The sequence below is a fragment of the Cyanistes caeruleus genome, chromosome 4 (assembly GCF_971803275.1).
Source record: "Cyanistes caeruleus chromosome 4, bCyaCae1.hap1.1, whole genome shotgun sequence".
Lineage (NCBI taxonomy): Eukaryota > Metazoa > Chordata > Aves > Passeriformes > Paridae > Cyanistes > Cyanistes caeruleus.
In genome coordinates, this window is record NC_141704.1 from 56,565,304 (window position 1) to 56,593,159 (window position 27,856).

At 42.6% G+C, this 27,856-nt stretch overlaps 1 protein-coding gene across 1 annotated transcript; it reads right to left on the reverse strand.

Annotated features, from left to right (window-relative positions):
• Positions 1–2,372: 2,372 nt before the first annotated feature.
• On the reverse strand, positions 2,373–25,395 carry FAM180A (family with sequence similarity 180 member A). The gene is made up of 3 exons (XM_023938867.2): positions 25,066–25,395; positions 3,957–4,057; positions 2,373–3,659 (listed from the first exon to the last, which is right to left on the reverse strand). The coding sequence occupies exons 1-3, from the start codon at positions 25,139–25,141 to the stop codon at positions 3,318–3,320; spliced, it is 519 nt and encodes a 172-aa protein (XP_023794635.1). The 5' UTR covers positions 25,142–25,395; the 3' UTR covers positions 2,373–3,317.
• Positions 25,396–27,856: the final 2,461 nt, after the last annotated feature.

Below are 27,856 nucleotides of genomic sequence, written 5' to 3' on the forward strand. Positions count from 1 at the left end.
GGCTCCCCAGACTGGACTGCCATGCCTCTGTGACTCTGGGCCCTGGAAAGCTGGAAAATGCAGAGGAGTTTGATGTGCAGGGTGAATTCTTCCTGAAATTAATAATTGTATCTCAGACTTCTATATCTCAAAACTTCCATCAAGCAACAGAACCTTGAGACCTTTCAGGTAAATTTAACAACTAGCTCTGGAAGAAAAGCTATAGTTAATGTGAAGATTTTGGGTTGGCCTGTACAGCTCAGGATCTCTTTTCTCAATTTTTTCAGAGAAACTAAGTAAATAATAATAAAAAAGGTCTTAAATATTAAAAAAAATATATTTTTTTAAATGGAAAAATACAATCTTATTTCATATTTTTATGATCCATAAGGTCAAAGGGTAGATAAAATGTACCATTTAGGGGTAATGGTTTTCTAACCTGTGAGATAAGAACTACCCCTAAAGAAGATTCAGTCCAAAATGATAAGACAAAAACTGAGAGAGGGAGAAGGCAATCTGCACCTGCATCTTAAACAAGACTGAGTGAGGGAAATGCCCTGAGCCCAAAGAACTTCCTTGAAGGCAGTGCTCCTTTCCACCTGAACTCTGGAAAAAGGAGGCACCTTCATTTCTATTTATTATCTCCTTCAGAGGGAAGGGCTGCTCCCTCTTCTCTCTTGTACCATTGCTCCCACAAAGAGTTTCACAGTCTGAGACAAGCAGTTACTCAAGCTGAAGTTGCAAAATAGTAAATCTGCTGCTGAAATCAATACAATGCAAAGGCAAGGATTTTTTTGTAGAATGTTTTTATTATTACATCGAGAGTCTCTGTTAAATTAACCTGGGTAGACCAAGCACTTTCCCAAGGAATAAATCTTTTTCTTACATTACACACAGTAAAAGGATGAGCGAAACAATCTCATAAAACCTTTATTCTCTGTTGAGGAGATAAATGTTTCAGTTGCCAATTTGTAAGTAGGGTAAGGTACGTATACCAGCGGGAATTATAAGATATTAAAAATTGTAATTCTTTTTTATGGAACATTTTATGATTAGTAAACTCTGCTGGACAGTCCTGTTTTGGGGTGAGGAACATGGCTGGGAGGTATTTCTCTGATTGGTGACTGCTAGCAATTAATATTTGCTCTATTTTGCTCTCCAGCTATTTTTGCAGACTTGGAGTGGCTGGCTATGAGGCATTTATGAATTCCCCTGGTTCCAAGCTCTTCCAGCAAGTAGTGTTCCAGGGAGCCAGGAAGCAGAGCTGGAAAGGCAGTGTTGCATTCTGTGGCATTTCTCCTTCATGTGTTTATAAAGCATGGTGGGGGAAGAAATCACAAGCAGATCATCGGAGTTAAAGCTGAGGGCTCAAAGGGCATGTGGGCAGGAGCACAAGGCTGCTTTGGGGGTGCTGAGCTCTTTGTGTGCAAGCAGAGGAGACAGAGATATTCGTGGCCCACAGCTTTGTGGCTGAGGTTTGCAGTTTCCTTCACCACCTGCCAGACAGGCTCTGAAAATGGGCAGCAGAATTCCTCAGGTGTAAAAGTGCTCCTGCACACGGGTGTGTCTGAAGGAAAGCGCACACTCGCCCACACAAATCCAGAAACTCCTGGGGGAAACAAGACTCACTCTGTCTTTTATAAGCCCTTTGTCCAGCTGCTAATGCCATGGCCAGACTGCCCCTAAGGCTGCTGTGCTTCCACGTTCCCACAGGTGTTTGCCAAACCCAGCGCGCCCTGACTGCTTGCACTCTGCTCCTTGCTGCGCTTATGGGTGGGTTTTTTCAGCTCCAGTCCTTGAGGTACCCCTTTCAAGGGATACAGAGGAATTGATTCCTTTGGTTCAAGTGATGCAAAAATAGTTAAACCTGGTTCAGAACTTGGGCTGGAATTCTTAGGTCTGCTTTAGTCTTGGGGATTTGTGATTTGGGCCTGAGCCCTTAAGATATTATGCAATAGAAAGATAGAGAATGATGGTAGGAAAGGATGAATAAAGGTGCAGCTATTTTCCCATGGTCTGGAAAACAATATCAATAGAAAAACAGAGTTTATATCACTTCTGCACAAAAAATGGGGGGTTTGATTTAGAAGAATTTAGATTTTTGATAGCTAGTCATCTGTCTGACAAAATATGTCTCCTTTTTGTGCCTTTTTTCTGTTCATGATTTTTTTGGGGAGTTTATTATAATTGGTTGCAGTATTTGTACAGTTTTTCCTTTGCTGCCCAAATTCATAATTCGCACCACTGAATTGATAAATAGCCTCTTCTGCTAAGTGCTCAGATGCAATTGTTCACTGACTGAAAAATTTGGGATTCTTCTACATACTCAGCACTTATGTGCACACACATGCGTGAACATAGACACAGAGACACACACATACACACATATACTCAAATGAATATACAATTTACTGTTAAAAAAAGAGCCACAGTGCCAAATTGAGCACCAGGTATGTTTTAATGCACCTTCCTCCCTTGCCTCAGAGGGATTCTGAAACATGGGTTTTGATGATCTACGTTCAAGTGATAGAACCAGGAAAAAATGTGTCATTATTAAATTAAATCGGGCCTTTGTCTTGCCTTGGATTCCACTGAGGACAAATACATGTTCCTTTCAAAAAAACAAGCAGCAGAAGCAAAGTCATGTGCAAATAATGAAAGAATCGTTGCAGACTGTTTGGGAGGACAGCTCCAGGAAGCTGGGAATATGTTCACAGGCATTGTTTGCTGCTGGTCTTCACAATGCCCTTTGTCTTCTACAAATGTTATTGCAATTAAACACTGGCTCAGCCAAATTAAGCGAATCAGAGAGGGCTTATTTATGAGAACATTTGGAATGAATAAAATGTGGCATCATTTCTGAAGGCTGACTGTTATGAAACATCTTCCTTTTCCAGCGGGCCTTCACCTCTGGGTAATATTCTCTTACTGGCCAGCCAAAACATGACCTTGTTTCCCCAGCTAGGAGAGCAGCAGTCTCCAGCACTTACACATCAGCACGTGAGCATAAGCACAGTACATTTATGTATTGCTTATAGGAAACCCGAAGGATGAAATCAAGGGTTGGCCTGAAACAAGGGTCTGCCTGGGTGTAACTCCCTTATTTTCCTGTCACAGAACGTGCCTCCAAGCCAGCACAAAAATCGAATTCTCAGGACTGAAGACGTTTTTCACCGTTTAGCATGGCACTAGAAAGCGGATTCCACAAGAGGGAGCCAGAAAACGAACAATCGTCCACGAAGCAGGCTATTGAACTCTTTAGAAAATAAAGTGTTGGGTGTTCTCCATTGTGTCCTTCCTCAACCAGAGCAGGTGGCTGAGGCGCTGCTCCTCTGCCACTATGAGGGCTGCTTGCTGTAGGAGAGCATCAAGTCGTTCTTCAGGGCTTTGTAGAGGTGGACAAAGGATTCAGCCCAAGTGTCCCTCTGGTGCCCCTGGGACTGAGCAGCTCTGTAGGCCGCGTAGACCATGGTCAGCACTGTCCTTTCAAAGTCCTCTTTCTTGAGGACCCTCGGGTAGGAAGACAGCCTGCTGCTCAGCCTGCGGATCTCTGGGATGCTCTTGGGGATAATCTCGTTGCAGATGGTGTTGAACTCAGCAGCCTTCCTCAGGGAAGCCAGCTCCTCATCTTTGATGGAGATCCTCTGACCTTTGTCAATGTCAAGCTCAGCTAAAAGAAACTGGTACAAAATCAGAACACAGAAAGCTATTTATTCTCTCCAGGAGACTCTAGACAGAGTACATGTGAATTAACAACATGTCCTTGGGTCTTTACTTTTTACATTTACAAATGGAGACAGTTGCACTGTCTGGAGGTGGGGAAGACCGGAATTTTTCTATGTGTTCCCACCCTTCTGGTGAACTATCACACAGCCACAGGTTTACTGAATAATGGGGTGAATAAAAGTGACATGAAGCCAGATAATGGGCAACCCCAGTATGGCCAGTACCCCCAATCTTGGCACCGTATACTGAACCTCATAAAGCAGGACCACATCTTCCACAGAGTTTTGTAGCACTGGGTTGAGAAAGGCAGCTGAGGACCTCTTGAATCGCTGAGCAGATGGGAAAAGCATAGCTGGAAAATAGTAATGGGAAGACAGAAGTTCTATAAGGTGCCAAACACTGACAAGAAGCAGCACTTTTCAATAGCAGAGTCATGTAAAGAACTGCCCCTTGCAAGGTCTTACTGCACAGTACGGCCTTTCACTATAAATGAAATGTGTGGCAGGGACTGCTTTAGCCCTGATCTACCAAGGATGGAGGTCAGCCCTTTGTCCTGGGTCCACAGGGTGCCTAACATAGGGTGCTTTGTTATCCAAGCCTGGGACTGTGAGTTTCAGCCTCAGAGGTGAAAGGAATAATAATTGCACATTAACCTTGTCTGAAATACAGGCCCTTTTCCTGGATCTGAAAGGGGAAACCAGCACCGATACTCAAAAAATCCTACTTTTCCTGGTCCATTCTTCTACTGTCATGCTTCTGAGAGTCCACATTTCTCCTGGTTTCAATTATCTAAATGTTGATCTCCCCTTATTTATTAGAGACAGATCCACCAGAGAGTAATTAGCTCATCTGTCCTGGGCATTTACACTTGGAAGGAGTGACTCACCCAGCTGTCTGTGTCCCTTCCCTGAGCCTGTTACCAGCTTAGACAAGACAGCCACATCCAGTGAGGTGAATCCCAGCTTAGTGTGACTTTAATACTCTGCAGTGTAATAACTGGAAAAAACAGAGCCTGCTACCATCAGGTATCTGTGGCCCACTGTGAAGTGCACTACAGACATTGTCTCAAGGAAATGAGACAGGGAACATATGTACAGTCCCTGAACTCAGCACCCCAGTGAAGTGGAGTATTTGTGGAATCAATGACCTGGACAGTCCAGGGTATAGAAAACATCTGATGCTGCCTTAGAGAAGCATTACTAAATGCTTTGAGTTATTAACTAGGTTACTAACCATCCATGTACTGTTAAAAGGTCTAAATTACTTTCGGAGCAGAAGTGGAAGACTTTGTTTAGTGTTTAATTTATATATTATTATTTGCATATTATTTAATTTTGGTGTTTCATAATTTGAATTTGTTGGGTTTTTTCTAATATTCAGTAAGGAATAGGAAGGTGTATTTTTTTAAATCAGTGCTTATGTGACTGTTGGTATGTTTCCCATAAACTTCACTTCTCTACTTTAACTCTCTTTACCAATAGATAAATTTGGAAACCAGTCTAAGAAAAAAGGAAACAAATCCCCACATTTTGAAAGTCACTATGATTCCCCTGTCAAAAGTAAGATTCTTTAGAGTTATGAGTAACATGTAATAGAACATGAAGCTTACTCTGAATTTCTGGAAAGTTTCAACCCACCCTTCCTCTACCAGATTTTTTTTTCCATAAAACATTTATACTAAATCAATTTTGTCTGGTTTTGCCAAAGTTCTTCTGATGGATTTTGCATGCTGCCTGTAAATGACCTGAACATCATTTAAAGCTCTCCCCTCTGGACATTAAAAAAAAAAAAAAAAAAAAAAAAAAAGCTGGAGCAACTGTAATTATGTTATGGAAAAGCTGTCCCAGCTCTCTGACTACATGGTTTGTCAGACAATTTACCTCTTTTGGGTTACCCAAGCAGATCATAAATATGCAGCTTCTTCTAGTCTCTGTACCCTAAATGCAGCCCTGCTGCTTCCTGCAGCATTGGCAACTGCTGACTTTGTTATAGTTTGGCTTGTTAATGATATTTAAGTTCTAGTAAAGCAAGAAGAGAGAAACCAGAGCTTTGGGACCTTTATGGATAATAAATCATATGAAAAATGAATCACAATAATGCTAGGTATGAAGCAACACATACCTGACACAACAAAGGGTATTTTGGCCTTAAATTAGCTAGGGAATAGGTAAAATATTTTGTTGAATTGCAATAAATATATTGCAGGTAGATAGAGCAGTTAGGATGGGTTTCAGGCATAGCTGCCCCATCCCTGATGTTTCCCTCTCTTGCTCAGAGCTTTGCTGAGGCACACTGGAGCTACTCCATTTTTTACTCTTGACAATTCAAGGATGCAACTGAGTGCATGTGAAGCACTTGAAACTTCAAACACTAATTGCTGAGTAATTAAAACTTTTATTACTGGGCAATTAAAACTCTAATTACTTAGCAGCTGGCAGAAATCCAGTCCATAATGATGACTATTCATTTTTATCTCTTTTAGTTTTTAGATGTCCTTTTGGTGAAAACAGCCTCAGAGCACAGAGTACCTCCACATATGCAGATGGTTTACAACTTAAATATCCCCTGAGCCATGGAAAATGTGTCTGTGGCATCTTGCTTCAGTGCTGTCATGCTTCTTGTAGTCACACTGATTGCTTTGAAGCTTCATCCCAAGCAGAGATTCCCACCATGGAGCTGAGCTGGGAGCCAGCAGCTTCAGCCCATCACCACTCACCCAGAAAAGCCTCAGCAAAGGACTCACACAAAAATGAATGCCATCCTCCATCTAGCGCTTCAGTACTGGCCCACTTGCTGAGACACAGGCAACACCTCAGAAGAAGCAGGGTTTTCCCACCCTGCTCTTCCCACGATGCCTTAGGGTAGGAGATTCAAAGGGACAAGGGCTTGAGCTGCTTTGTGGTGAGAAGGGATATTTATGTGTACCAGAAGCATGCCAGCCTCTGTAGCACTGACTCCCTCGTCTCATTATCTTGTTCCCAAAACATATTAAAGTTTGTTACAGTTCTTAGAGACTCTACTCAGAAAGTCTTTCAGAGCTCATTTGTATTTGTCATAGTTATCTGATTTTCCTGATTTGCATTTTATTCAGTCCTTCTCTTTATCTTTCTTCCTGCTCAGTAGTCAAATCCTTCCCCCATCACTCCCTCCACGGTCCTCTCCATGAATTCACGAGTTCCTCCAAGACAGTATGAACATTTGGAACAAGCACTCTGATTTTCATTGTACTGACTTAACACACGTGTCAGTTGAGCACAAAAGCTGAGATATAGAAAGATTTTTAGTCAGTTTATGCATTTAATGATTTTGAATTCCACTTGAAACTTTTTTGCTGACTCTTACGTCTTCCTGCATTTACTTCCATCTCTGACACAAGTTGTCTGAGGACATCAAAGAACAGTAGAAGAGTTTAGAACTCTTTACCAATTTCTTTCTCAAGGGACTTCTTTACGAAGCTATCAAGCAATTGGAGATGCAGAGTGATGTGCATCCCTTTATGTTGATATTGCAGCCAATTCATTTCATTGGCAGTAGCCATGAATATCTAAGCAGCAGAGATCACAAATTACTATTGACAGAGAAAGCCCAGCCCAGTGATCTCTGAAGTCAGTGGAGAGTCTCCTGTTGATTTATTGTTTTTATTTCTCTTACAAATGTGTTAAGACATCTCCCATGTAAGTGTGGCTGCTTCTGTCCTAAGGGCTGGTCAGTCACGTAACAAAAAGCTTATGATCTGAGAAGACGAGTTAGGAAAAACAAGCTTTTCATTATCCTTACTGAAAACATTTTCTATTATATATCTGTGTACTCTCATCCTCTTCCAAATCCCTTCTCCAGAGGGGCCTTGGGAGTTCTGCCTTACTGCCTGCTCAGGACTCAGGGCTGGAGGTGGATCAGAGAGAGCAGCATAGCTGCACCCCTGCAAGCCTCCCTGCCTGACCCTGCACAGCCTCATCCTGTGCCCTGGAGTGCACCACTGCCTCTGCCTGAGGACTGCAGGCAGCCCACACATCTCCTGCTAAGGCTGGTTAAAAGAGCCCATCAAAACTGGCTCAGAAAACTCTATTTTCTGCTTGCTGCAGGAGCCCATCCAGTTTCCTACAGCTCTGTTGACTCAATTCCATCCTCCTTCAAGACTGCCCAGGCTCTTAAACAGAAAGAAAGCCGTGCTTGCCAACTCATTGACCTACTTCTATCTACTTAGCTGATGCATCTTTATGGTTTAAACATAACATCACATTTGAGGCTGACAGTAGCCTCATTTTAAAGATGTTTTCATCCCTCTTAAGAGATTCTGCCAGAAATTTCTGCACTTCATTAGCCGTGGGGTAAATATTTGTGATCCCCTCCCAGGTTTTCCCTGCAGTTTGATTGGTGAGGGTACAGATGTTTAGTTTTGCTTTCCAGTTCATGCATCTGCTCATTATTTCCCAGTTGCTTCCTGTGATGTGTTTGCTCAATAAGCACAGAGCACAGCTGCAGGAGTTCTCAGTTATTTCTGCATCACCAATGCCCTTTTCTTCCCCTGTGAAAAGGTATGAAGCACGATTTGGGACCTGTGCAGACCATTTTTCCAAAGCAAGTACAGCTCCCCTGCACTCTAGGACATGAACAGTTCAATTTGGGTTGTAACTCAGAAGGAATTATTTTGATTGTCATCAGAGGCATGGAAAAAAGTTATCTCACTGCATCTGTAATATCCCTTTCGTGAAGGACGGGAGGAGAAGAGTAACAAGAAGGATTTGATGTGTGTATTGACCTGTGACAGGTGTGTTGGGCAGTGAAAGTGGTAATGTAAATCACAAAAAGGGCAGGATGATTAAAGGATTAATGTGTTTTATGCATTTTACTCCTTGTCCTGTGCTTGGCTCATCCCCAGAAGGAGGCATCTTCACCATCTGCAAGGTGCTTGTACTGACCTGGGCCTGCAGCTGTTACCAGGGCAGAGTTTTGGCTACACTCCCTGATTTTTTTGCTTTTTTGTATCAAAACTGCAAAATTTCATATTAGAAATCATTGAACACTTTGTCCCAGTGCAGGAGAAACTGACAGCCTGGGGATTTGGAAGGAAGACTAAGGGCTATAAAATATGGGAAACACACACAAAATCCTAGAAAGACAAGGAAAAAATGCTGCATTGCTACAGTTTAGCATCTGAAACTTGTTCTGGATTTGTTTGCAGTCATTCACATAAGTAGCTTCAATGACAACAAGTGCAGTGCAAATACTTTTACATTCCAATTTTGATACATTTAAATCTCCATCATTGGGGGATTAAATCCCGATGCCCTTTAGGAGAACACAACAGTCAAATGGAGAAAACATTTTAATTACTAAACAACTTGAATTAGCACATGTTTAAAAGCATCTACCAAGAGAATGTGCTTCTTTTTGCCCTCAGTTTATATCCTTGCTATGGTAGCTCTTAAGGCTAAATGTAATTCCTGACTGTTGACTAAAAGTGAGAATGGACATTAGCATCATCTTTAATTACTAAAAAATGGTTAAAGGAAAAGAAAAGCTTTGTCTTGAAAAGTTTTGTCAATAAGGATGTAGGGAGTAGATCTCCCTACAAAAGCTGTCAACAGGCAACTAGGAAAAAAAGCAGTTTAAAACACTTTAAATTAATAGCAGGTTTTATTCAATTCCATAGTGAAACTATGAAACATAATCTGTTTTTTTCAAAGTAAGTTAGCTTTTACTAATTTATCTCCTTTTTAAGAAACAAACAAGTTCTGAAAGGGTGCCTCAGTTGCATAAACCAGAACCCATTCCTACATAAATTTCTGAGCTTCATAAATGGCCTGAGATGTGTGAGATTAGATTAATGTACAATGGAGTTCCCATACAAAATCTAGAGCAGTAATTGCCTATCTAGCTACTTGGCACAAGTAAAAAATGTAAAGGTGTGTTAGAAAGACCAAAAAAACATTATGCTTGCAGAAATTGATATTGGTAGAGAAGAAAATGGCTCAGCTGAGCCTGTGTTTGTGAGAGGTGGAGGATATTTACATTTATGACTTAAGTGAAATGGTTTCAAAGATATCACTAGCACCGACTAAAATGGTCTGAGAATTTATTCCCTCATATGGAATTTCCATTATGCAGCATTTTCACCTCTTCCCAGCCTGAAACAATGTATACTGTGTTATTTATTTTTCCCTTGGTGTGATAAGGAGGGGTCCCCACCTAGAATTATTTATGCTCATAAAAAAACATTCCAGTCAGCCTTTAATATGCTGGAGTAAAGGTGTGAGGAGAAAAAATGCACCCAGACAAACTGAAGGAAAGAAGTGAAATATATTGAATTCTTATCCTTCAGTTTGCTGCTATATTACAACAAACTGGGGATAAACTATGGCAAAAACTGTGTAAGTGAAGGGCAGAAATAAAGGAAAGAAATATCAACCCTGCCCCACAGGTTTAATGCACAGGCCATAAATGATTGTGGTAACACAGTTAATGTCAGGCAGAGTCAGGAAACAGATCAGTACTTTATACTCCTGTCTTCATTGCAGGGCCACCTCTCCTTCCTTGTCTGTGCTGCTCACAATGGTCCTGATCCAAGGGAAAGGCACCAAGCAGTCTTAATTAAACACATTTGAAATAATTTCTTACAAATGAACAAGTGAAGGGGTACAATGATGATCCAGCCTGCTTCCACTTCTCCCAGGAGAGGGAAGGAAGGAAGAAATAGAGCAAAAAATTTGTGTTTTGGTGCTGAGCTGTGGGGAAGTGTTGGAATCTGAGGCACAGAGTGTGCCCTTGTCTCTGATGCCTAGCTCTGACACCCAAGAGAACACTGAATTTCATATAACATCATGAAAACGACTGTTAAGTAGAAAAACTAAAAGTGTAAGTGTGTAGATTAGAGAGTTTACTTAAGTCACTGGGTGAAAAAGTTAGAGTTTAAGCTAGTTTAGAGAACAGAACACAAGATGGAGGGTTTAGGGTGCTGTCTCTTTTCCTTCTTTCTTCTTCATCATCTTCTAGAGGTTTTTGGGTAGTAGTAAGTGATTGGATAGAGAATGCTGCAGTACAGCACACAGGTGTTGGGTCACTGAGTCATTAAGAAAAATAATTTATGTGTCTAGTTAATTGGGTGAGAATATAAATAATTAAATTTATTTATATATAAAATGAAATGATGAAATGAATTGTCATTTCATGAAATGAAATTTCATTTCAAAAATGAAATGATGAAAAAATATAAAAATTAAAAAGTATTTTTTATAAAGATAAAAAAGCTGCGTAGTCTGAGGCCATTTTGTGCTTTTCCAGCCAACCTGAGCCAGGCGATGGTGGGCTGAACTTGAGCAGGAAGTCTGGGGAAGACCTGCCAAGCCTTTTGATTATATATTAATAAATACAAGAAACAAGAAGCTAACGAGCCTTTGGAGCATCATTCCTGAAACAGAACTGAGATAAGGGAAACTCTCCATGAGGGAGCATCCCAAGGGGCTCAGCCGAAATCTCCGGCAACAGGGAGGAGCAGAACGAAGCAGCTGCCTCTGCTGTTGAGCAGTGGAGGGAGAGGAAAGGAAATCACAGCTCTGCTTCACAGGAAAGGACAGAACTACTCCAAGAGCTTCCTACACGGTGCTATTGATGCTCTGGAAGGAAAGCCCTTCAACACCAAATCACTCTCACCAGCTCTCTGCCCTTTTTGTATCAATATGGCAGAGCCCAAAGGGGCAGGCTCGAGCCAGGTATGTATTTCCTCCGAGCTGAGTCCCTGGGCACTGAGAAAAGGCATTCACTCGGTAGCTGAGAATGGCTGGGTTTCCTCTGTGCCTTGGCAGGCAGAGGTGACTGCCCCTGGCCAGGGTTTTGCTGAGTCTGACCTGACCTGACCAAGCTGTGGCTGCAAAGGGCAGCTCCTGCCCCGCACTCCATCCTTCCCTCTGTGCACACACCGACACCGCTTTGCCACGCACGCAGCTCAGCCAGGAATCTGCCTGGTCGTGAATGATGGGGAAAAGCAAACAACAAAAAAAAAACCCTGGTAGTTTTTAGCTGTCTCACTTCACAACGCATTTGCTACACCAGCAGCATTTCTACGTGTGAGAAACTCCCAGTGCAGTTGTGCTCTAACTGCTCTTAGTGCGTCTGGTGACGATTCGAGTCCTCAGATGACCCAAGGATGGAAATCAGCCCTGGGAGGAAAAGCAGAAGCCCTTCCTCATACCTTCACACCCTTGATCTAACCACCAGATGGACAAGATCCTCTTTTTTTTTTTTTTTTTTTTTTTTTTTTTTGTTGATGGCCACCTCAACAAGGGTAGTCATTGCTCCTGCTAGAGGTGAGGGTTGGCTGCAGGACCATTAGCTGCCAAACATTTCTTCCCCTTCTATACTTACACCTCACTGAGATTTTAACAGAGGAAATTCAACTGGAAGAAAAAATATTAAAATTTTTTCCCAGGCTGGATGAAGAGAAAAGGGTCAAAGGTCCAGTTTGAACCATAGACCTAGCAGGGAGTAATATGAAATTTTATTTCATGATCACATGGCAGCTCAGAAATGCCAGGGACCCTGAAATTATTCACTTAAGCCATCTGTGAATGCTTTCAACTAGCAAATAAATTCAAGTGTCTGACAGTGGGTCTAGGAGCAGTCTCTGATCTGATTGCCAACTCTTATTATTTTATTCGTGTATGAACTGCTCACACACATGAAGCAACAAGGTACTTCTCATCCTCACTAAATATGAATATCACAGCTCAGAACTGAGGAGGAATAAACATTAGATTGACCATTTCTTCTCACTCCAATTAGAAACAACCCAAAATGTCTCCCTTTTTCTTTCAGATCCCCATCCAAATTGAAATAAATTGTTAGGAAGTGAATACATAAATACCAGTTTTCTGCTTCCTCTGCTCTGGGATTTCACTTGCTCTTCAAAAGCAAGGAAACCCCAGCTGCTTTTCCAGCTGTTCATTGAGCTCCAAATGTCAGTGCACCTGCTGGGGTTTTCTTAATGACATGAATATGTGCTGGATGAGAAGGAGCATAAATCAGCCTTGCCCAGTAAACAAAAAGAATGGGGATACTGGGTCCTTTTCGTAAAGAAATGTGTTATTTTTGGAGGCACTGACTTTTTAAATCATTGTACGATTTCTTGTAGTGTCAATAAAGATAAGTCTGAGAAAGAGACTCAAAATGTGAAGATGGATTTGGGTTTGTCTCTGAACTGGACTGGTACAGCTGCTTTGCTACATGAGCAGCCCATGAAGGATGGAAAGCTGGGCTGTACCCCTGGGTGAGAGTCAGGGCAAGCATGTTTCTCCTGGAGGGGTGAGTGAGGATCAGCACGGGAAGACATCCATTCTGTCAAGTACACGCCTGTGTGCATGTCCTGGTGCATTAATGTCTGCATCTCTGTAGAAACAATATTAAAATACTAGTGAAACTCAAATATAATCCTCCACTAAATCTGATCAGTGGATTTCAGTGTGTGCAGATGCGATGTTGGGCCACGACACTCTTTGTGATACTGCCATAAACATAGCACAGAAATATAGAGGATGAATGTAAAATGGGTTGGGTTTATAGCTGCATCCCCCATTTCACAAACACACAAATGGAATTTCCATTTTACAAAACCGACATTTTTCCAGTCTTCATTGTTATTCCAAACTCTCCTAAAAACCTGTCTATTTCTAGATCTTTCAGGTTTCAAGATCTGCTGAAATAAAGCTGAGACTGACGTTCAGCTGGATTCACTGCTAAATACAGAAAGACTTGCCAAAACTTGGAATGTTGCAAATTGTTAAAGGCTGCTGAACACTGTGGGTGAGATCCTCAGATGACCTGAGCTGGCACCACCAGCCCTGTGATGCTGCTCTGCTGGCAGCCAGGTCACAGAGAGTCCTGTGCTGTGAAACACATGCTTGAGATCACAAAGGAGACAGGAAAGGTAGAGTCAGGGTTACAGAAATCTTACAACCAACAGAACAACACAAAAACCCTGTTTCCTGAGAAGAGAGACCTGAAAGGCACAGAATTCTGACAGCTGTGCCTGAAGTTGATGGAAATTCAAAACCTTTCTCAAGCTCTTTCACTGCTGCACCCCTACAGGTGTCATCTCCCAGTGAACTTCCAGCCCAAGAGGACCCTGCCAATTTATCCCTTTGAACTCAGTGCTTTCTTCCTTAATGTACACCCTCTTCTAGGGGCCATTTCAGCTTAGCTTGTAAAATAGATTTTGGCTCATGGGACAATACTGTAAATAGATGTTTAAGGAAAAAATGACCTCATCTTCTAAATTTAGGATGAATAAATTTAGAGAAAGGGAGGAAGGCCTGATTTCCAATGAAACCCTCTAGCATGCTGCTGACTGAAACCAGCTGTGAGTCAGTTCTTTGGTTTAACTCCTCCGTGTGTGAAGGCATTATTACTGTGGAGAAGCACTTTAAGAAGCTGTGATACTCATTGTAAATCTCATCCTGTTGTTTCCTACATTTGGGCTTTCCCACTTACTAGTTCAGAGACTCTGAACCTTGCATAATGAAATGAGCTTATTTAGAAAAGCTTTTGCTGGCATGTGGGTTACATCCTGCTAGAGAAAAATCTTCTGGTCAGTCTGCTGTCTGTTGCTTTGGCCTAGAGAATCACTCCTTGCCAAAGCTGGACTTCAGCATGTGATATATTTGCATGAGAGATCTTCCTCAGCTTGCTAGGGATGATGATCTCCCAGGTAAGCTTATAGACACCACCTGGTTATGAATATGTGATTGATACCCATCATCTTCGTATGATTTCCTTTTGTCAGGTTGTTTTTTATCATTGTCTGAGATACTGGAACACAGTAGTCATTTGTAGGGGTAGATTGACATTTAGTGTGGCCACAAAATAAGGCAGGGGCTACTTGTCTCCTTATTTATAATTCCAAATGCTAGCCCCAGTAATCTTTAAGTTCTGCTTTGACCTCTGAGTGCCAAGGATTAAGGATGGGTGAGGGAGACTGAGAGCTAGCTTGTCATGGCTGAGCTCCTTGGATTAGTAGCTGTTACCCATCGTGTTGGGTTACAGAGACAGGCTGCCACGAGCACGCTGGTTTGTTGTGAAAGGAGCACTCAGAAGGTGATTTATTAACTTTGTCTAAATGATACATGTGTTAATTTGTCAGCAAAAGCACCCATAGGGAAATGCACTGGGCTTTGAAAACAGCTCAGTGAACCACAGTGTGCTCCAGCAGTTGCTCCCAGCTGGAATTGCAATGAGAAGGACTGGCACTCTTTTCCACCTCAGCGGGCAGACATCCAGGGGGAGATGAGCTCCAGCCTCAGGTTTAGCAGCATTCACGTGCAGAGGAATCAGGGATGATGTATCTGCTTCTCTGACAGCTCACATCGTGGTGGGTAGCATGAATTCAACCAGGAGGGAAAAGCTCCTGGGGGAGCATCACAGATGGGTGTAAAAAGCCAGCTGGGCATGACACACATTTCCATCTTTGATCATGAAAATAGAAAGGGAGTCTTTAAGACGTGATGATTTAGTTACACTGCCAAACTTGTGCAAGTAGAAACTGAGCTCTCTGCCTTGATGGTGGTATTTCAGTCCAGAGTCCCTCTATGCTCCTCTGGAGGATCTAAGTGCACATGTTTTTCAGCTCTAGCATTCACTTTGGCTATGAGCACTCACTCACACTGGCTGTGAGCAGCACACACAGGGAGTGGGGCTGACAGAGCTGGGTGCATGATGGATTGCTGGGCTATGGCACATGCAGTTAGTCATTCAGGGTTTGAAGGGTATCCAGAAATTTCCAGCAAGTGTCCGGCAGCCTGCTCCCAAAAATACAGCTTCTGGCTTGAAAAGGAGCATCTTTCTAGGGAAATACAATTTGTTACAGTATCTCTAACACTTAGGTATTTACCAGGCAGATTCTTCAAAACCAGACTTGATGAGCTGAAGCCCACAGCACTTCCCTGCTGTGAACATGGAAAATGCAGCACCATGGCAACATTGCTCCCCAGTCTGTGTGACTGCCCCATCCCTCTCAGTCCCTCTGCTAAACATCTCCATCCTGCTCTCGGCCTTCCTGCAGGATTCCCTCCAGCCCTGATATGCAGCAGTGCCCAGGCCTCAGCCAAGTGGCTGCTGTCTTCCCTCAGAGCAGGAGGATGGTTTTAGGGAGAGATCGGATGCAGTGCTGCCCATTCATTTCACCCTGGTTTTTCCCAGATGTCCTGTGTGTCACCAGGGCCACATCATCATCCTCCTCCTGCTGGAGAGCCCAACAGGGCAGACACACAGTGTCTCCTGCCACTTGGGCCTAACTGGGGCTGGCAGATCTGATTTTTGCTGATTACTTCTGATTCCTGCTATGGGAAGCCCAGTGTGGACAAATCTTTTTCTATCCTCATTTCTTTGTGAGGACCCAACCAAGCTTTATGTTTGCTAAGTACAAGTCAAGGTAGGACAGCCCCTTTTGAGTTCTGTTTATTACAAAAACTGGCAGTAGAAAGCAACAGAACAAGTAGTGTATACATTTTTATAATTAGACTATTCCAAAACTTTCTGCCAAATTGGCATGGTAATCCAGGAAAACAGAAGTTGCTGCAACTATGAGAAGTGGATGGTTTCACTCAACACATGCTGTACTATATTAGGAGGTCCACAAGTAGTGTTTAACTGGAAATGGAGTTAATTCAGTGCCAAGCCATGAATAATTACAGTAAATAAAAAATGAAACATGTTTTAAATGTTTTTTATTTTAAAAGGGGGCTTAAGAACAGTTCCCTGAGATATAAAATCTGTGCTTAATAAATAAATTCAATAAACACTTTGTGTTTCTTCAGAGCCAAGCATAAACAAAAAAGTAATGTCATGGCTGTGAGCATTATGCAAACCAGGGAGGAAAATTAGGGCTTTCAAAACTTGATCCATTCCTCCAGGGGCTAGTAGGGAGATACAGGGACTTGTGCAGTTGTGGTGCTGTTTCTTATGACTGATGTTAACGGGAAATGCTGTAGCTCCATAGTCCTGTAAAACTGCAAGATTCCTGCTGCCTCTGTGGAATAAAACAGGCTGTTTCTTGGGCAGTGGCAAGAATCTTTTTGCATAACTACATAGTGTAAAAAATCAAAGGGAGGGGTTTAAAAAAGTGAAGAAATCCTGACACAGTGATGATTCAGTAGCAGTGACTTTAATTTTTATACTGTGACTAGGGGTCAATTGCCCAGACTAGAAGCTCTCAATATCTTGGTAGGATGAGAGGCTGTTGGGGTCTGGAAATAAACTTGAGTCCTGCTTACACGAGAGAAAGGCAGAGCCAGCTCCAAAGACAAGCAACCCTTCCAAGAGCCTGAGAGGCAGATGGGTAAGATGAAGACCAGCTGTGACAGATGGGCATCTGCTGAAGTGTGGGTTCAAATGGGGATGCATACTGTGCTGACAAGGGAGACAATGCTACTCCAATACTGATGTGGTGCAGTTTAATATTTCCCATCCATATTTATCCATTTTCTCTCCCTACATCTTTCTTTTATCTTCATTTTTCTTCTCCTTCACACCATTTTCATTTTTACCTCCAGCTTTTTCCCTGTTCTTTCTCAGCATATCTATCCTTTGCCTCTGTCTCCCTCTTTGGGGCTCAAATCATCACTGCCAGGTCATAAAGTCTCTACTCTGCCCAAGACAGAGATCAAAAGCATCAAGTCCTTTTATGGCACACCACCCCTGCCATAAAGGTGGTGGAGACAATCACATCCTGATGTTCTGGCTTGCAGCAGATATCCACATCCAGTCCAGTGCAGTTTACTCTCTTTACAATTAGGTAGAACCTATCTGAAGTGTCCTGCTTCCCCTGTGCCCTGCCAGGGTGTGAGAGGACCAGGCAGAAGACCTTGTGAGTTCGGGTTGCCAACTCACAACTCACAACTTCAATTGTGAGATTGAAGCACAGCATTGTCCTCCCACCATCCCATTGCCTCACAAATAGCTTCTGAGCACTGAACAACTTCTTTTTCCCTTTCTCAGCATCTTTTTTTCAGCTACCCACCTGGCTCCTCCTGAGGAGAGGGAGGCTCAGTGGTTTGGAGCCTGGTTTCTGGCTGGTGACCTGTTTCCCTGTGGCTAGGGAGGAATTTCCAGAGGACGAGTGGTATGCAGGCTGCTCTCAGGGGAACCAGGGGGCTGCCAAACCTAACCAGCAAACCGGGCCAGGAAAGGCCTCACATGTGCTTTCACCAGAGGAAAGGAATGTTTGTGGAAACTGGGAGTAGTAGAGCTTATTTAACTTTGCTTTGCTCACATTCTCAGCCTGCAGCCTGGCACTGAGCTGTTCCTGTGCTGTAACAAGCGCTGTGATAGTGAAGAAGCGGAGACGGGTCATTGCTGCACCTGGAGCATCTCAGGGAGGGTAAAGGGAGTCACTGAGCAGGCATGGGAACACCCCAGCTCCTGGTGCAGATTTGGACTGCTTTAATGGCTCTGAATGAGCAAGTATATACCATACATATACTATATATATACCATAAAGGGGATATACCATAGATATATATGGGGATATACCATAACGCTGCCATAGCAGCTCCCAAATTAAACAGGGTTTGGGTGCAATGAGAGACGGGAACAATAGAGAGATACAGGATCCCTGCCTTGACTTTCTTTCCTTCTCTGTAGTTAGAGAGAAAACCCCATAGATGACAGTCCCCTTGGGGTTTTTTGTTAGTGTTAAATAACAAGTGTAGTTTGCAGCTTATTTACAAGTTGCTGGTTTGTTTTTTTTTTCCCTTTTAATGATGCTTTGATACATTTCCCCCTTTGCTTCCCACTATCAGCTCTCTGTACCTGCATTACCTCCACCCATGCCAGTGCCCTTTTGCTGAAACCTCCTTTAAATAATAAATAACTGATTTGGGCTGGAGAGTCAAGGAAACAGAATTCCTTATAATGAATTGTGGCCTCACTCCTGAGAGCAGAAAAGCTGCTGTTGACTTTTGTCATGCTGGTTTGCACACTGAAGTGCTTTTAAAGTCAAATCAAGGGCCAGGTTTGTCCCCTTCAAACCAAGACACACAGCTCCCAGTTTTGCTGCAGCCAGGTCCGTGTACCCAGCTGGCTTCCCTGCATCTTGGATGGACTCAGCTCCCCTCAGCTGGGGTGCAGGGAGATTCACAGAGCCCTGGCTGTGCCTGTGAACAATCACCAGTTTCTCCTCCAGCACCCTGGACGTGCCCTGTGGGTCCTGCCCTGCCTTGGACCCGAGCACAGGCACTGCATGCAAAGTTAATTCCTGCCCCACTCAGTTCTTCACCTCAGCAATTTACATCTTGCCTCTCAACATCCGAATAATCAGAGCCTCTGCAGCCTGATGATGTTCATTAAGGTCTGCTGACTTCCCTTTCAATTAGATTGCGCTATTCAGGGCTTCTGACAGGATTCCTTTCTGCGTGAGAAGTCATTACACTCCTGCTGAATCTGGCATGATCTACCCCAGGAGAACAAGAAAAGCACTTTGTGCTTCAGAAACAGAATTAAAAAAAAATAAAAAATGATAATAACAGCTATTAACGATACACAGGACTAAACACACACACGGCCATCCTGAAGAGATCTTGGGCAAGGGATTTAATGACTGTGCCTCACAATAAAAATGGATGCTAATATTTACTTCCTTAATTACACTGAAAGTTCTCTAGAGGAGGACAGTTTATTTTTTATTCTGTGTGTTTGCACGATGCCAGGTTTCATTGAGGTGTCTGGGCCCAGCAGTTGAGTATAAGGAAACCATGACTCTCAGTGTTTTACAGTCTTTGCATGAGTTATTTCATTCATCCCAGAGCTGCCTCACCTATGGAAAACACTGACTGATCAACAGGCACTAAGAGCAGTGAGATGGTTGTTGGAGTTGAGGTGAAGGGAGCTGTTTCCAGCTGAAAGTGGAAAGAGGGGCTTCAAGGGCAGGAGGTGCTTCCCAGAGGAGCTTTGGCTGGGGCAGGAGGACCTTTGTGCAAACTCTTCCAGATCCCAGGACAGCTCTATTCCTGGAACTGGCAAATAGATGTGCCACTACAGCATGCAGGAATTCTCAAAAAGATGACCAAAATGGCAGCAATTGTCTAACTGACTTGCCAGTCCTCAGTACTGGAATGGAACTGGGATCACCTGGAAGATTCTACAGGTGCCACTTTCAGCAAATAGATCTCAATAGGACATATCAAAGAGAAAACAGCTTTACTTCATGTATCTTCCTCTTGTTTACTCAGGTTTCCTCAACATTGTCTAGTTCCAATCTCTTTTTTATTTTTATTGTGTGAGCAGTAAGCTTTGGCCATTTTTTGGCTGCTTCCTGTGGTGAATAAAGTCTCAGGATCACTTAGATCCTTCCTTCCTAACAGCATGACTGCTGTTAAAGAGTATAAAATCCATTTGTGATCTAAACTAAAATGTGAAAACTTCTATAATCTATCTTTCCTCTGATCTCATCAGAGTTTAGCATCTTTGCCCTAGAAGAGATTAGAAACTTTGATTTATTTTTTTTTTTAATCATCCTTTGCATGTCTTTCAGATTCAAGTATCCACTTTGAATTCTGATTCAGGGATCATCCTCCATGCAGGTTAAATTAATTAAGACTGGCCCTTAAAAGAGCATTTTGGGAATCAGGACATGATAGAATGGATTTTGATTGCAGTCACAGCCCTACCTTACTGGATATTTATCCTGCCATGGTTAAAATCCATTCAGAGACTGTGATATTCCAGCTACCTTTGCAACACCAGCAGCTTGGTCATTACTTACAACTAATCCCTTTCCAGACCCTCTTTAGGAGATGCCTTCATCTCCTTACAGACAGAGTTGCAATATTTGGTGCAGAAATAATTTGCATCAGGGGGCTCCAGCCCACAAACACACATTGCCAGGAACTGGGCAGGGTCATGGAACAGACTCTGGGTAGGTGGGACAAACCCCTGCAGCAGATCAATCACGCCTTCTGCAGCTCCAGTGAGGTTGGGATGGGCCCAACAAGCAGGGAAGTTGAGGCATTTTCCAGGTGATCACATGAGAGCCAGAGAAAAGGGAAATATTGCCTTTTCCTCATAAGAAGTAGCATTCTTTACACAGCCAGGCTTGGAGTTTGCACTATTCCACAGCATTTCATATCTTTCATTTGCACTGCACATTTTAAGATTGGATAACAAGAACTTTATAGAAATTAAAGGAAGCTAGATAGATGTTACAATTTGAACATTTCTGGTATAGCTGGTCCAGCTGATGTAACTTCTTTTTACTCTTGGACCAGACCTCTGGAAACCTTGTCACATATCAAAAAACGCAGACCATGACCTGTTTTACTGAAGGACCACTGGGTACATAAATGTGTTTGACCATTTGTGTTGCACTTACAGGCTGTGTTCAGGCCACATCCCCTTTGCTCTCGCTCTCCAAGTCAAAGATGTCCCACAAGAGTTACTCTTGGTGGTGGAATCCCAAAGCTGCTCAAGCAGGGAGTGCCTGGCTGTAGGGATGCAGCATGAGATGTAGCAGGGAAGAGAGGGAAATAAGATGAACAGGAGTAGGGATAAAGGGCGTGCTCCAATTTCTGAGGCACTCAATCTTTGCGCACACAGCAGAGATCGCCAGCAGACAAATGACCGCAGAGATTAGAATATTTTGAATATTCACAGTGCTTCCTTACAAAGGTGCTGGCTGGCTTTCTAGCAACAGCCAATCTCTCTTCCTCTTTTACAGTCTTCCCTCTCCTGGCACTGGAGAGCTGCCAGCCTTCTCCAGTTAAGTCCACAAGCAGAAGTAGCAGGCAAAAGTTGCTCAGGCAGCAGCTGCTCCATCAAACCCACAGTGAACTCTCACCACACTAGATCAGATACTAAGAGTTTGCAAAGTTGTGGGGAAATCAAGGAGAATGGACCTTCTTTTCTTCCAAGCAATCCCTTCTGCAGAAAACCTTTGAGGAGAGCAGACTGTTCCCCTGGTGTTCTCACACAGCCATTTGACTTTCACCAGCCACTATAGATTGGGTAGAAAACAATGCACATGGACCAGACAGATCTGGATGGAATGGTAATGCTGCTTTTGAGGTCCAGAAGGAAGAGCACAAAAACTCCCCAAAAGCATGAAACCTCTGTGGTGCTAATATATCCATTTGACACTGACGAATGAAAAACATTCTACCTTCTTATTTTGTGTTTTTTAACATCTCCTTCTCCAGTCTCCACTGAGGGGTGAACTCACCCTTGCAGCTGCTTCTGCACTGCCCAAAAGCCACAACCATAAGAATCTGCATCTTCCCTCCCTGAGATGTGCTAATAAGGATTGCCTTAGGGTTTCTCCTCCAGGAACAGACAGCTCTAGTAATGCTCACAAGGCTGGCTTCTGCTCTCCAGTGGATTGGTACTTCTCAAAGTTTGATGGCAAGCGGGGACACTGGTTGCCATAGCTGTATGGAAGGGGTTTTTTGCTTATTTGTGTTGTTAAAACCCAGGGTTTGTTCCTTGGTTTCTTCAGAAGTAACATCTCTTAAGATCTGAAATTCTTATTTGGAACTTGAAGGATTTATATGACCTCACCTCTGTCACTGCACAGGGAATAATACTTAGTCAGTAGAGACTTCTAATTGCCTTTTTTTTGTTACCTTTTTTTTCCCCTAGATGGGGGCTTCACAAAATCTGAGAGAATACTTCCATGCAGCTAGAAAAGGCTCGAGGAAACTTGAGGTGATGACAAGAAAATCGTTTAATCATCACTCAGGATCTTGTCTTTGTTATTTTAAACACACCCATCCTAGGGACTAAGTTTTGCCTGTGACTTCTAGACTCGTGTCCACAGCTCAGTCAAGGCAGGTTGAGGAGTGTGAGATTTTTAATGCAAAGGACTGGGGCACTTTAAAAAGAAAAAAAGAATTAATAAAGCCCTCTGTTTTCCTGCCAGAATTGCTTATTATTTTCTTTTCTCCCCACTCATTAGTGCTTCCAAGCAAAGGGAAAAGGGAGGGAGCAGTCAGGAGTTTCCAGCCACCAGTCAGTATGAGTGTGTTCATCTTTTTCTCATGTCTGAATTTTCCTTGAGCCAAAGCTTGGACAATTGGTTACAAGGGTTGGGGATCCCAGGCTGCCCCAGTGCTTCCCAGAGGAAAAATGGTCAAAGCCAGGCATTGTTGTATACAATATTGACTGCTCATTTCTACTGCAAACAACAACTGCTGGCAATTAAAGCAAGACCTTTGCCCTACTGTTTTGTAAACAATCTGGATGACAAGACAACATAGAGCTGACACACAGATCTGACTTTCATTTCCGTCAGACCAGATGCTGATCTGTCTTTGCCTTGTCATTGCAAAACTCAAATCAGGACTTGGATAAGACTTAAATGACTGAAGTTTAACCTAAACAAGACTCAGTTGTCATTTGTGGAGGGAGGGAAGAGCTCTGAGTATGCAGAAGAATGTGTCATTTCTCAGTACTCAAATTTTATCTTAGTTTCTAAGCAATTCAAAAATTAAGACAGTGCTTGGATCCTTTCAAAATATTGCAGATTTGGTTGGGTTGACACACAATTCAAGGGAGTGGAGGTCCACTGAAGTAATTATTGCTGAAGGAGTCGTGCCTCTAAAACATCTTTAGAGCAGAACAATCCCAGTAGATGTGGAAAAGAAATCTGGTCTCCTCCTCAAAAAATATCTGTACACACAATTTGTGACAACTGAACTCCTTATTATGACAGGGAATGAATATTCTCTTCCCTCTGAAGTCTCCAAAAATAAGTGCTAGAGCTTCCAGCTTGAAAAAAAAAACACAATAAATCTACTTTCCCAAAAGGCACAATAGAGTTCTGATGATTTTCTTTAAATATTCATGGTGATTAAAACTGAACTTTAATAGTTGCATGAATTCCTTTTAGGGCTGTTGATGTTGTTTAATTAAAATTAGTGTGTTAGCAAAAGTGAAGGACATCCTTAAATTGCATAGTGATTATTACATGAAATTGAATTCCCTTTTTTTTAAATTTTTTGTTTTTATTTCTTAGGCAAGGTGACATCGTTCTTCCAAAGGGTGGGGCTGTGGTTTTTTTATTAATATATAGAGATCTAGTTCTGATCTTCTCACATTTTTGTGCCACCACTGGAACAACAAATTCTTACCTACAGAATTACAGGATCTTATGACAAATATTGGTGCTATTTCCAGTCTTACACCAGAAGAGAAAAGTAAGGTACATGCAGGTACAATGACCCATGCAATATCAGCCAAGAGTCTGATGAAGAAGTTGTGGAAAGAACCTGCTATGGTGAGTCCCAGGTCAATGCCCTGCCAGTGAGCTCCCACTAACAGGGGATTTTGAAAGGAATAATTAAGCATTGTAAGGAAAAATTAAGCATTCATATAGCCTGAGACAGATGGTGTAGCCCCTCTTCAATTCCCTCAACCATTCCCTCTCCTACAAAATCAAAAGCAAACCCAAATGACAGACTGGAATGGTACCAGCTATGAGATGAGAAAGACACAGAAGAGTGGAGTAGGGAGGGAGGCATTTGAATGCTCTATTTTTTTTAGCAGACTCTGGTTCTTTTAAATGCCTCTGAATCTCAATATCAGAACCAAAGAAATCTTTTGGGAGGTGTTTCCTTTCTCCACTTCCAGCAGCTACTGAACCAGTGCCAAATACCAGAGGAGAGAATAAAACCAAAAAAGGGAAAGGACATCATCACTAGCTTTGAAGCAAGCATCTCCTATGCAATCCAATATCCCCAAACATTCCATATGCTGCTGTCACACTTAAAAAAATTACAATTGATTCACAACCATGTATTGTCACATTGGCAGCTGAAGCCTGGTAACACACCAGGCCACTTTCTCTGTGCTTTCTGTGCTCTGTGCTCCTCTGCCAGGGTAGGACAGCAGCGTTCCCAGGCACCTCGAACAATCTAGACATTCTTTGCTTTACTCTTGCCAGGTACCTTCCTGCTAGAGTAGATTATGCCTTCTGTGACTGCACAGGCTTTCACTTTAAGGTTTCATAAGCTATATTTTTTTGTTAATGCAGGTGAAAAATTAGATTTAAGAGGGGGAAAAGTGCAATAATGTAATTCTGGTTCTCGGGCTATTTTATATATTTTTATTATAATAGAATACATATACCATTTTACCTTTTTGCACTTATTCATGTGTATTTTTTATTTATCTATGTATTTTTTACCTGACCGGTTTAACGCAGAAAAAAAATTCTAGAGTTGGGAGGGAATAAAATTATCATAGTATATATATATATACACATATATATATATATGTGTGTATACATCTATATATACACAGACACATGTTTAATGCAACATAATTTCATAACAAATCTACAACTCAAATTTTTTCCTTAAATAGTTTTTCAGGTTGAAATCTTACCTCTGCTCCATCTGTGGGTTAGAGTGGCATGAGCACTGTAATAGAACAGCAGCAGCACCAAAGTCTTCCAAAGCATCCTTCTCTCTAAAATACTTATGTCTAGCTGTACAGTAGCTTTTTTTTATTTTCCAAGCTCCTTTCTTTTCAGGAATAAATAATGGCTTTTCCTCTCCCCCTCCCCCTTTGCAGAAGAACCTGTCTGTTCTTCTGAGTAGAGCTGAAGTCAGCGAGCAGCTCCTCTCCCAAACCAAGTCTCCTCGGGATCAGGAAACTTACTTTCACAGACAGACTTTGTTTTTATCCACATCTGGAATGACTCATAGTGCATGTGAATTTGCTGGCAGCTGGGTGAATAAATATCATTACATTTTTGTAGTTGAGTTTCATTTGTTATATGGGCCAGTCGGAATTTATTTTCGTCCAATAAACAGCCACAAGCAACTTCTTTAAAAGAGACTCTGGGTTGCAGCTACTCCTCTGTAACACAGGGGGCTTCACACTAACCCCTGTCCCAGGAGACTCCCTCCTCTGGAATGATGGACATCTGCCCTTGGATGCTTAAGTCAGGGAGTGGGGCATGTGCTCTGCAGAACATTTTGCTACTGTGATTCATATAATCACTCCTTTATTAAGAACATATCATGCTGCCTTTAGATTTCAGTTCTAGGCAAGACAAGTCCTGGCCTTTTCCTCCATTTGGCCAGTATGGATAACAGGAAGGTCCAAATCCTTAACTGGCTCTCCTCAATGGAACTGTGAGGAGTGCTAAACAATCTTAGGGACATACTACATTAGCCAGGCTGAATGTGGAGGGGTGAAGCTCAGAAAAATAAAAGGCTGCTGGTGGACATCTCCTGGCTGATGCTAGTGCCAAGGAACACAACCCTGGAAGAGTCTATCCCAAACTGACTCAGCATGGAGGAAGTTGCAGGTATCTACTGTCCCTGACACAGCTTCAGCAGCAGCACCGTGGGGTACATTTTGGGAACCTAGCACCAAAATAACATCAGGCTGATGTGTGTTAGAGCAGGCTGATGAAAAATAGGAACACAAGAAGTATTTACAAAACCAAGGGATAGGGGAGATTCCATTTGGTACCCAGAAGTGATGAGTCTAATTCTCTTCTTTTGTGGGTGAGAGTAAGCCAGTAACAAACCCACAGATATCCATGAATTTATACCGGTGTAAAACTGGCACATAAGAAAGGAGACTCCAGCTCAGAAGGTATAAATAGAAGGATTAAGGGAAAGGATCAAGAGCTGGAATGACAGAGGGCACTGTGGCTCAGGATTAATGTGCACTGGCAGGAAGGCATGGAGAAAACCTGTTCAGCTCCTGTGTGCCTGATGCCAACATCTGGCCTTAGCCTCAGTCCCCTCATTCTTCTCTGTCCCAGCTGAAACAGCAACTGTAAAGGAAGGAGGAGGGTCAAATGAGGCTGTCTTGCTGAAGGCAACTCCACTTCTTTTCCTACATGTACAGATTTTCCTATGCTCAGACTGCCCCAGGTTACTCCCACATGAACAGCACATGAATGCAAGACAGTATTTTACATGCCAAGGAGATGACAAAAGGTGCAATTCAAGTGGAGAGTGGCTCACCAACTCTGTTCCACTCCTGTTACCATAGCATACTAGGGGTGGGTCTGGATGCAGGGTTAAATTTAGGCGTGGGCTCACTCCTGTGTCTGTCCAGAAATTACAGAGCTGGAGGAAACTGAGTTCTATCCTCCCTAGAGAAGGGGAGAGAGAAAGAGAGAGGATTATTCCTACTTTGCTCAGGTCACCTAGGATAGGATGAGCTGTTCTTAAAGGAGGTAGATTCAGTCATCAGCTTGGCCAGTTCTGAGGTGATGTGCATCAAGAACAATGATCTTAACATCAGCAGGGTCTGCGAACTAGGTGTTTCAAAGTCAGGTAAACAAGGGAGAAGCATTACTTGGGATGTATGCTGCAGGCTTTAGAAATGGAAGAAAATTATGAGAGAACCTAAAATCCCATGGGGTGACAAAGGAACATCTTTACAGTGTTATTTGGAGAACACCTCTGAGGTGCTGTATTGTGTAACTTATACTTAAGGTAATAACAGTGATAAGAGAGGATTAAGGAGGTCAAACAGACTCTTTCCCCCCCTAAGGCAGAATCAGAACCATATTCTAAAGAGCCCTTTGGAATGGCTCTCTCTTCTGGCTGGCAACAATGGGACACTCTCTGTTTTTGAATTGTCACTGCTTTATCTATGCAGCCCAGAAAGGCTGAGGAGAAGAGTCCTAGGAATTTCCTTGCCTAATTTCCCCCCTACTTACAGCCTCTGGAGCAAGAATCCTAGGAGCAATGGAGGAGTTGCATCTGAGACAAATGAGATGTGTGGTAAGACAGGCATACAGATCAAAGGGATATGAGAGTAGGAAATGATAACTGAGCTCTCCTTTTTCAGACCCTGGAGTTGTTGCTCTGAAGTTACATAATACATATTTTTTAATTGGTGTTTATTTCTCCTTAATCTGAGTCTGGCTACAGAATCCTCTCCAGCAGCCTCTTCCTCCTCTGAGCTCAAATACAATCTCTGCCCACATCCCACTCCACAGTGAAGTCTTCAGGCACTACAGCTTTGTCTCCCTGCATGTACCACAACTGTACAGCAGATTTTCCTGTAAGACTGTGAATGGTGCACTCACATCTGTTTTCTTACAGGAAATTCAGTAGCTGTAAATATAGCAGGTCCATGGAAAATAAAGAATGCTTTCTCTGTAGCACCTCCTCGAGAAGTGTAAATGTCCCCTTCCCCCCTT